This window comes from Physeter macrocephalus, chromosome 21 (genome assembly GCF_002837175.3).
Source record: "Physeter macrocephalus isolate SW-GA chromosome 21, ASM283717v5, whole genome shotgun sequence".
Classification (NCBI taxonomy): Eukaryota; Metazoa; Chordata; class Mammalia; order Artiodactyla; family Physeteridae; genus Physeter; species Physeter macrocephalus.
In genome coordinates, this window is record NC_041234.1 from 23,558,978 (window position 1) to 23,570,515 (window position 11,538).

The 11,538-nt window shown below is 39.4% G+C and overlaps 1 protein-coding gene across 2 annotated transcripts in view; it reads right to left on the bottom strand.

The window, feature by feature from the left end:
* Positions 1-2,311: 2,311 nt before the first annotated feature.
* The window catches only part of MED14 (mediator complex subunit 14), a 71,896-nt gene continuing 62,669 nt past the window's right edge, over positions 2,312-11,538 (bottom strand). The window contains exons 27-31 of one of the 2 annotated variants that reach the window (XM_024116445.3): positions 9,764-9,943; positions 9,560-9,667; positions 8,007-8,132; positions 7,387-7,579; positions 2,312-4,624 (exon numbers count right to left, since the gene is read on the bottom strand). In XM_024116445.3, the coding sequence (XP_023972213.1) occupies positions 4,551-4,624; positions 7,387-7,579; positions 8,007-8,132; positions 9,560-9,667; positions 9,764-9,943 (681 nt within the window). In that variant the 3' untranslated portion in view covers positions 2,312-4,550. The remainder of the gene's footprint in view (positions 4,625-7,386; positions 7,580-8,006; positions 8,133-9,559; positions 9,668-9,763; positions 9,944-11,538) is intronic. The other variant, XM_024116446.3, reaches the window with a different exon arrangement.

The following is an 11,538-nucleotide window of genomic DNA, read 5'->3' on the forward strand; positions in this document are numbered from 1 at the left end:
CGGACGGTCGTGCGCAGGCGCGGAAGCCTGGGCGCGCCCGAGGCTACGGCGGCGCTGTGGGCGTGGCCCCGCCCGAAGGCGCCCCTGATTCCCCCAACCGCCAGGCGTCAGGGAGTTCTAGTTTCCGGGGCACGTCGGCCCCACTCCCGTCTTAGATGACGACCGACGCGTTATGTACTTTGTCTGGTGCTCGCCCAGAAAGCCTCTAGTCTGTTCCCCCAAACTGAGACCTCGCCAGCCAACGATTGGGCTCCCTCTCCTGAAGCCTGTGCTCCTGTTTTTTTATTTTTTTATTGTAGAGGTGTAAGACGGTGCTCAAGACACAGTTATTGAATTACTTATGTTCCTTGCGTTATACAATTCTAGAAAGTTTACTTAACTGGATCCTAAGCCCGCAGGTTGGCTGTAGCCTATCTGGACATTAGTGAAATTTGACCGTTGGCTGTCTGCACCGCGCACCTGTTATGCGCCTGCGGTGTGCCAAGGTGACACAAAGCTCAAAAACATCCGCCATTGGGCTACCTAGCAGAGGCAAAACAGCACGACACATCACCCGGATTCTGGAGGGCTGCATCGCGCCGAGTGGGATGAGGACTTCTTCCACTATGGTCTTGAAGCATCGAGCTTAGATGATTTAGTACTCTTGGTTATATGATAATTAGAGCTCCTTGCATAAGGTAATCTAAATTCCAAATAAGTGCCATGAGGGTCAGAAGGCAATGGCTTGTCAACTCCAAATGACAAGAGGTCATCTCAATTTTAGTTGCTTTTAGCGAGCTTCTTGAGCTTGGAAAACATTTTAAAATTGTGTGTAGTCGGGCTTCCCTGGTGGCGCAGTGGTTGAGAGTCCGCCTGCCGATGCGGGGGACGCGGGTTCGTGCCCCGGTCCGGGAAGATCCCACATGCCGCGCAGCGGCTGGGCCCGTGAGCCATGGCCACTGAGCCTGTGCGTCCGGAGCCTGTGCTCCGCAAGGGGAGAGGCCACCACAATGAGGCCCGCGTACCACAACAACAAAAAAAATTGTGTGTAGTCAAAAGGCTCTGAGGGAAGAGTCTAAACATTGAAGCCTTCCCCTGACTTCGTTTCACAGCAAAGTAGCAGTGTTCAGGAGTGTCAGCTTTGGACTCAAAATGCTGCTTCTTAGCTGTTTGATCTTAAGCAATCTTAATTTGATTTCAGCAAATTACTTCATTTCTCTAGGCCTCAGTTTACTCACAGTAAAAGGAGGCCTACCCTGCTGGGTTGTTGTGACAATTAAATAGTCTGAAATACTTAGTGCCTGGCAATAGTAAGCTCTCAGTAAATATTAGCTATTGTTTTATATTGACCTAAACATGCCCTTTCATCAATCAATCATTCCTGGGCAAAGTATTTTAACAAATCACTGGCCACCTGGAAATGGAGGCAATTTATAGAAAACCGCGAGCAGATCATAGTCTCCTGGAATTCTGCAGCACAATGCTGGCTGGCCTCTGCTAATTTTTTCTTAAAAACCTCGATACTAAATCCATCCCAAGTAAATTTCAAATCATTCCCTTAGACAAACTGTCCATTCCCATTAAACCACATGAAAAAGGAAATTCCACAAGCAACAATGAAATATACATTAACATCTTTCCTTTCTGTCCCTTAAGTTACCTGAGTATAAATTCTCTTATAATTTTCTGTGTATTGATTTTATATCAGGAACACTTGGATGATAGTAAACTGGATTAAAGTAAAATGTAATAGGTATTTCTTCTGGGGAAGAAACCATGAAAGAAAGGAATATCTTTTTTTATGTTGAACTTGGACCCAGATTTAGAGTAGCAAAATTATATTTCTTGAAGTTATCAAATTAACCATGATCCAAAAAATGACTAACAGACTATTTAGTATCCCGTCGCTGAACAGGTTGCTGTGTTAACTACAACATAGTAAAGTTATTAGTGGTGTTTAAATTCAAAATCATGTATATTTTAGTTTACGCTTGCACGCAGCTCACTCAGCGTTAGTTTTCAAACAAAGTTCGGCGCTCCTGGTATTAATAACTTGATATGTTCTGTTAAAGTTTTCGCTTTCTTCCTCTCTAATTCTGAAAATACTTCTAATACATTCTGTTTTTTTAATCTTTTGGCCGCGCCACGGCACATGGGATCTTAGTTCCCTGACCAGGGATTGAACCCGCGGCTCCCTGCGTTGGAAGCGCGGAGTCCTCATTTCAGCAGATGGAGAAAAGAATGTGGCAAATCAGGACCAATTTCTTCAAGGTTAAGCTAATATTAAACCAGACTACTAGCCAAAACATCTTCATGAAAATTAGAGAGTTGGTAGTTCTCTGAAACTTGTATAAATTTTATTTATTACTGAAATTTCTAAAGTCACATTGAAACACACTAAAGACCCAAATCACCTATTAGGCAAAATCCCTATGGGCATCCAGTCCCTTTGATTGAACTCGGTTAACAAAAGAGGCAAAAGACATAGTTTGTGATGAAACCTAAGATTCAAATGCTAAGTGTTTTCAAGCTGTAATAAAGTATGCACCAATTCCAAGTATCAAGCGTGATATCAAAATTCACATCCATGGGTTTTCTCTTCATAAGCATCAAAAGCAAATTCTGTTCACTGAATCCTATCTTTTGATTTGCACAATGCATTCAGAGATGACTTATAATAAGGAACAAAGTATCCACTGAATGCATCATGTTTAAAAATGCAATTAATATTTCAAAACCACACTTAAAAGGGAAAATGCCTGAAAATTTAACTCTATTAATAAAATTATTTGAGACAATATTATCCTGCAGATAAAAATACATTTCTTGTACATACATGTAGATTTCTACATGAAAGAAAGGATTCAGCTCCAAATAGGAAAGGGCTGACCCTTGATAAAGACATCGCAGACTGCCAAACTGATGTGATTACCACTGTAAGGTGAACCAAAAACAGAAGGATAAAAGGTAAGTTAAGGGAAGGATAAAAGTTTAGGCACCTGCTTCTGCATAGTGGCAGAGTTGGGTGAGAAGCAGGAGATGAAGGCAGAAATAAGACATAGAAGAAAGGCAAAGAAGGCCTCAATTCTGACCAGAAATGGAGAATCAAGCAAAGTTGAGAACAGATATTAACTGCAATGAGATGCTTGAAACTAGAATTTGGTAGTTGATAGTCACAGAAGCTCAATTAAATCATCTTAAAGTAGAATTAGATAAAGCATCTAAAATTTCATGGAGAACCAGTATTACAGTGATCAGATAACTCAGCATGGTATTACCATTTTAAAAACTTTCCCAAATAACATCAAGTCTCCAGAAGACCTTTGCTTTGGATCATGTTCTTTGAAGCTTAAAAAAGTTCCCAACTGACTGGGAGAGACAGCACAGTGCTCCAAACAGAAACTCTGCTGAGATGTGTAACAGAAACTCCATTTGACCCTGGACAGACCCTGGGTCTTGGATTCTTCCAAGTGAGTGCACTGCACCAGGTTTCTTCCAGGTAAAACGTTTAATCATTTTGTTGACAATAAAGTAAATTGGGATTGTTTAGAACCACCCCAATTCTGGTGGGGAAGGCAAGGGGGAGAAGTTAATCAAGATAAAGAAACATCACAGACATTTCATGCAAGGGTAGAGCATTCAAGTTCTTGGTTTCCTAATTAATGCTGTATGCAGAAGTATCCTGTAAACTAAATTTGCCTAACAGAAAAGTTCCCACATCCTCAACAGAGAATGACTGCAGTATTTGGGATCCTTGATCAATATGGACTACTCACTGTCTGTTCTCAAAGATTGGGTTCTTTCTTTTTAACCCAAATCCTACACTGAAAGACAACCAAGGTCCTAAATGTTAACCACCAGTCAAATTAGGAATGTTTAAAGAAAATAAATTAACCTTGAAACAAAGAAGCAGATGTTTGGGTCAAATTTCAGACATGTATTATTAGAAATTAATTACTGGCCCCACCAGGTTAAAGATGAAGGGAGGCCCTGAGAAGTCTACAGAGCTGATATACACACAAGTGAGGGTCACTTTTTTTTAACCTAGTTTTATTAAATATTGCTTCTTTGGGATGTGTTTATAACAACTCCCAGAACATTTTCATGTAAGGATTCAAAGCGGTCATATTAAAATACAGCTTCAATATAAAGTTTATCACAGTTTTACAGTATTCAAAAATGACAGACCTGCCTTAAAAAACAAAACAAAACCCAAAAAAGGACTATTACACCCAAAACATAAGAAAACAATTAAATAAACAAGTTTGGCATTTCCATAACTTTATAGTATAAAACAGAATATTAAATCTATTACTGGCAAACGGACACTGATGTATTACCTAGTTTGAAATGTGTCCCATTTCAACACACTATACAAGTTCATTATACAAAAGATTGGTGGTCTTTTTGATCAAAGAAGTGCACCCTGAAAATTTTTGCCACTTTAGAATATTCAGCTCTTAAAGTCAAAAAAGTCCTTTTGCTTTTTTAAACTGAAGGCTGAATTCAGATTTTTTTTTTTTGTTGTTTTGTCTCTTTTGTCAGCCTTCCTGGTTTAAAAACAATAGTGTCTATGGACGCCCACCAGGGGGCAGTGTAAGATTAGCCATTAAATCACGAACAGCTGCAAATATTGTGCATTCACCTGCAACAGAGAAAAATGGTCATTAGCTATTCGCAATACAGGAAAGATGATGTTAACACACCGGTGGGGGTAGGGGTAATTAAATCTAAAATTAGCAAGAACTTTAAAGACCAAAACAAAAGACTAGATTTTAACTGCACGGATTACAGGGGATTAAGCTTTGGTGTTAAGTATCAGATGATACTTGGTTTGGGTTTTGTTTTTTCATCATGAAGACATTTTGGGCAACTCCCAGTTAGATCTGAATTTAAGACAATATGCCTAGAGTTTCTCTACAGAAACACTGGAGCATTGGAGAAGCCTTTGAAGTCGGACTTCAAGGCTCCTGACGACCTTTTCTTGAATCTAATGAAAGATCTAATTTTATATTTATATATTAGTTAACAACATCAATGGTGTCTTTCTGATGTTGCATTAAAGGCCAGAAAAAAATGTCTATGATAGCACTAATAGAACCTTCTGTGATGACAGAAATATTCTATATGTGTGCTGTGGCTACTGAATACTTGTAATATAGCCAGTGTGACTGAGGAACTGAATTTTACATTTTATTTGACTTTAAATAACTTAAATTTAAATAGCCACATGTGAAGAGTGGCAGTTATACTGGACAGTGCAGGTCTACGACATCTATTGGAGTTTCCCTCAAATTTCCAGGAATTGATCAGCTTCTGGAGTTCAACGTTAAAATCAATTAATACAAAAATAAAATGATTCCTCCTTCACCGGGGAGGAAGTGATGAGTTTGGGAGGAGGGGAGGGAGGCTAAAGTACGGCACACCAACAATCCGAAAACAAGATTTGTTTGTGTGCGTGTGTATGGGGAGGTGGTTGGGGGAGGTTAATGATTCATCCTCTCAATTCCCCTTTGCTCAAAGAATGAAATACCCTGCCTCTTACTTATTGTGTGTGTGTGTGTGTGTGTGTGTGTGTGTGTGTGTGTGCGTGTGTGCGTGTGCGCGCGCGCACCACACACACACACACACACACACACACACACACACACACACACACACACACACACACACACACACATCTCAAATACTTAAATACAATAAACCAAAACCAGTTGTAACACACACACACACACACACACACACACACACACACACACACACACACACACACATCTCAAATACTTAAATACAATAAACCAAAACCAGTTGTAAATATTAGAAACCCCAAACCAGGTCCTTTCCCTAGAGCATGGCCTAACGCTACAGTGGCTGAGAGCGAGGGAAGTGAAGACCTCAATTGAATGATGGCCTTCCAGCAAAGGGCAGGATGTGCAGTGATCCTGTGCAAGTCACTGCAACCTTCTCTCCAACTACTGGAAAATTAGGTACAGAAAGAAAGATCCAAAGGTTTAACCAGTCTAAGGTCAAATAAAAGAAAAAAAATACTTCCAAAATATCGCAACAATTTCTTAAATAAAAGAAGTTACAACTTTTTCTTTTTTAAAAAACACATTTTCGTTATTGATAGGGAGAAAAACTTGCTCGATCCCAACAGGATCAAACATTCTTTCCTTTAAATTTTAAATTCCATGAGACATAATAATGATAGTCATCTGCTTGCGAAGGACTGGTGTTTATTATCAAAGTTATACTGAACTGCTACTTGGAAAATGCTGATAGCTTTAAACTTTGATTCTGAAGGACCTATTTTGAGCTGAAAGAAGAGAAGTCAAAGGATGAAAGCAGAAAATTGTAAGAAGTGGAAGAAGCATTACAACAAAAGAAGCACACCCTTCTCTACTGCCCAGTGCGTTCCTTATAAACTATACGTAGGTGAGAACTTGTCTATGTATACGATATGGGGCAACAAACAGATGAAAATATAATTTCTCCCATGATTCCTGTGTCTAGTAAAATTTTGACACTGTGGTACCTAAAAAATGTTTCAGAGAACAACTTTCCCTCATTTAAAAAACTAATTCTGTTATCATACTATTCTAAACAGAAAGATACAGAGGACTTCCTTAATATTAGAAATAAGCAAAATTTAATTTAATTTCCTTAATGTTAGACATAAGCAGAATGGAAGAGAAGTGCTCTTTGCTGAGCTTTATGTTTTATAATAAAAAATTTAGCACTGCCAGAAGTTCCGTGTTAAGCATAGGCTACTCCGGTATTGAAGGGACCTTGTTTATCTACCAGAATCATTCTGGTCTCTTCGAAAATGTTCAGTTTGAGAGCTTCATTGTGCACTTGGTGAAAAGGTTCACTTGCACCCGCCTGACACTTATATAAGAAGCCCAAAAAGCAGTGATGCCATTTGTATCAGCTTTTATTCTTCACAAAACATTTAGAAGATACAGAAGTTTGAGTGATATTATTCGATTCATGACTGAACCATGAAATAGGAGAAACCAACATGCATTTCAACTTGGTGATGTACAGAGTGGCAGGTATTGATGGTGGGGCAGGAATTCACATGGAAAATTCTATCATCCTAACCTAGGGCTTTGTGGCAACGTGTGCTATAAATACAAGCTTCTGGCATTAGCAACTGGGTCAGTCCCGATAGTAAATCACTAACAAAAATAAAGTCCAGGCAGCAGAGACATGGACAAAACTGAAGAACCAGTGAGAAAGGAAGAAAGCGACAGGCAGACATTGAGAGGGCCACGGCAACCAGAGCTCTACTACTATGACTGGGGGGCAAGGTGGGTAAGGAGGGAGCAGAGGGGAGAAGGGGGATCTCTCAAAAGAACGTTTATAACATAATATGCAATAAAATATCATCTACTTGTCATGTACCTTGTCGTGGTGGGTTCATCTCTGCAAACCTCTTCAGAATGTTGCTGACCATCATGGGAGCAGCAACAGAAGAGTTCTGCTGTCTAGGAATGTCTGCCTGCTGGGTGGTACCTGAAGCCATGTCATAAATGATTGGAACTATAATACTAACAGGTTCTTGGGGAGGGACCGACGTTTTCTGAGTTAGCTGAAGCTGTAGACACAACACAAACAAAAGAGAATAAAAACACAGTAAGAAAACAAAATATTTATCTAAATGCATCAAAAGTACTATCATTTACTCTAGTGTCAGATTAAGATACAAGTAAAAGAAAATTAAATAGAACAAGAAAAGTGACAAACAACTAAATATTATGATTAAGATGCAATTGTGTCACACAATTACCTAGTTCGATATATTCCTTACTAAAGGAACCAAGATTATGTGAGGTCTAAACTGACAATTAAGGGATCTGGGCCTACATTTGCCAGCAACAGGTAATTTCTGCAGTTATCCAAAAGAGGCTCTGTTATCCTCAAACGGCTTCTCCCTCAGAAGCTCTGCGCACCTGCACCCATACACACACACACACACACACACACACACACACACACACACGTTCACGCCAGGTGGTACTTACAAAAAATAGCATTTTGGATTTCAGCACCACAGCAGGTGTCCCAGGAGGTGCAATTGGTGGTGCACTGGGAGGGATCGTCAGGCAAAACTGAACGTTCCATTTTAGCTGTGTTGCCTGGTCAGGAAACTGTTTTGAAAAAAAAAAATTATGATAAAGTCATATGAACATTTAAAATTATATTCTAGTGTAGGAGCCTGAAAGGTTAGATGGAATTTTGTACTCAATTATCAGTAGATCATAAAGTTGATAACCTGCCTTTTCTCAAAGGAAATATACATGTGAAGCTCCTAACTGAAGAGTCAGCTCTGGATTTATATGATGTTCGCCTTCCTTCCCTCCCACTTCACTAATTCCCAAGGCCTGCGGGTTCTCCTTCCTCGGTGTCTCTGACATCTGTTCCCTCCTCTCTGTTTTCACTGATGCCACTGAGCTCAGGGCTCCGTTACTTCTCCCGTGGCCCCCCTAATGGTCTCTTCCATTGGCTGCCTCTCCCAGTCCATCCTTATACCACTGCCAGACAAATGTCCTAGAGCATGGTTCTAATCTAGCTCACAAATGCTCAGTGACATGCAGTGATCCATGCTGTCCCCCCACCACCCCCCAAGGACCAACACTGGCATTCAAGGTGTTTAACTGGTGCCAATCTAGACTTCCCAGTCTCATTTCCAACTCCTTCCCTAGAACAAACTAGTCAAACTGCATTAATAATTTTAAATTATATCTACAGAGCTTTTTTAGTGACATAAATATTTACTCCTTTAAAAACTCAAATGGATTTTTTTAACATAAATAATGTTTCCTATAGCCTATGAGAGCAGAAGCCAAACTCTGAGACTACTAGCAAAGGAACACTGCCGTCCCAATATTAATAATAAAACACCCACTGAAAAAAGGAGTGAGGTATTTGGAATTACCCAAAGCAATGCTAGAAACATTAAAATGAAAGGACTACTGCAAGATTGGAAAAATAAAACTAGCTGCCATCTGGATTCCAGCTATATAATTGTATACTTTCATAGGAAAGAAGAGGCATTTAAAGATCTCCCCAGAGAGGATAGATTTTTCAATAAATGGTATTAGGGCAGTTGGAGGCATCTGAAAAAATTGGACCCATACCTCACCGTTTGACCCCAAGATATATTTTAAATGGATCAAATATATAAGTAGTTTACAAAATGAATCCATAACAGTATTAGGAGAAACCACGGGAGGATTATTTCATGATCTGGGAGTAGGAAGAGTATATTAAATGTATCTTTTTATAAGAGAGAAGCCACTGATAACTTGGATTGCCTGTGGGGAGGAGGACTAGATAGCTGGATAGGGATGGATGCGAAATTTCCCACTGTATCACCTCGTTCTAAATTCAAAAGGTATAAGAGGATTGTGTTACCTACTCAAAGACAAATAAAATTTAAGTTAAAAATTAAGAACGCAAGAGAAAAATGAAGTACATAACATAAATGGGTGAAAACCAACATATACTGTTCCCACCAACTCCAACCTCCTCAGACCGACCTGGCTAGAAAAGTCTGTGTGTCACTGTAACTTACCAACTCTAGCTTCATAATATGCACACAGTCCCTGAGGATGTGTGTAGGAGCTCCTAACAGCTTGGTGAAAGCTATTAATGTATTGGCTTTAAATGGTGGTCCTGCAACCTACAAGGATAAATAAAGCAAGTTAAGTTACTCTTCATTCTACCTTGACTCCTGTTTCACTGACTGTATTAAAATTATGCATTAAGAAACACATACTCTTGTTTCAAAGAATTTCTCTAAAACTTGAAGTTCATCAGGTTTCCACTGTCCTGCATTTTCGGGTGTCACTTTTAGCTGAAGTGTTTGGTTGGTTTTGGGACTAAGGGCTACTCTGCATTTCAGCGCATCAGTCTTAAACATGATCACTCCGGGTTCATTGGAATTTATCAGCTGTAGCTGCAAAACAAGAAGCATGCATCAAATTAACATGTGAAATAATATGTAAGTCAAAGGGAAAATGAAAATGTTAACTAGAGAAATGTTTCAAAAGGAAAACAACTAAGTTGATACCTGTTTCACAAAAAGGTATCTAGGCACTGAGCACCAGCAATTGCTAACCATATGGCAAAGAGAGGCAATCAGACATTATGTGTCTCTTGATGGAAGAACATACCACCACCTATCAAAACCACAACCAACTGGAGCCTGAATTCAGTAGTCAGATCCACAGGGTTGATCAATATTACAGAAATATGGAGGTCAAAAGAACATGTTAGATGATTCCAAAGGGATGCGATCAGCAAGATCCAGACTGTGAGAAACTCCACAGGACAAATGATATGGCTTCTTCAACAAATACATTATCTAATGAGAAATGGAGGGGGAACCTATTGTTTAGAAAGGACTTAAGAACATGTATGGATTTTGATTCAGATGGCAAAACCTGTGACAACTTGGGAAATCTGGACACCAATTAGAAATCTGATGATAAAGCAACTATGGATGAAATGATGTCAGGAATTTGCTGTCAAACAATCGGGGAGGAGGAGTTATAGATGAAACAATATTAGTGTGAGTTCACTGTTGAAGGTGGGTGATGAGAACAGACAGGTTTATTATACGATACACTCTACTTTTGTATATGCTTAAAATTGTCCACAATAAGTTTTTTAAAAAAGATCCAGTAGGAAAAAAGAATAAAGAATTCAATTACAAAATGTTAGATCTGGACTGGGACGATATGCTAGTCCAGGGGTTGGTAAATATTTTAGGTTCTATGGTCTCTGCTGCAACCACCCAGAGACAATACGCAATTGAATGCGTGTGGCTGTGTTCCAATAAAACTTTACAAAAACAGGTGGAGGGCAGGACTTGGCCTCCAGGCCCCTAGTTTACTGACCTCTGCTGTAGCCTAATATGCTGATTATGCAGATGAGCAAAATGAGGTTCAAAGGGCTGAAAGCTTACATGGCTTTTAAGTGGCAGAGGTGAGGCTAGATCACAGGTCTGATGATTACTTTTGAATGCTAATTTATTTCAATTTATGTTAAAACTTTTCTTTCTTTCAAATTTGAATATAAAGGTTGCAAAATAGCTTGGTGCCATCTGTGGAGAGACTATTTTAAACATTCACCATTCTGACTACCTCATTAACATAAATATCAATAATAAAAATTATGAATAATATGTAACTGAATACCAAAACATTATGTAAAGGTTTTATATGAAGTTATCTCAAATTCCCCCAACTGCTGTGAGTTAGGTAGATACTACTATCTACTATTATCAAAAAGGTGAAGAAATGTGTCGAAGCTCGTACCAGCCAGTGGCATGGCCTGGCTACAAACTGGGGTAGCCTGACTATAGAACTGGTGCTCTCAACTCTGAACTGTCTCCTAAGGGTATCACCACAGGATAGAAGTCTTTTTCTATAAGAGTTTTAAATCAATTCAGTTGCTCATGGGTTTTTTTTGTTGTTTTTTTTTTTGCGGTACGCGGGCCTCTCACTGTTGTGGCCTCTCCCGTTGTGGAGCACAGGCTCCGGGCGTGCC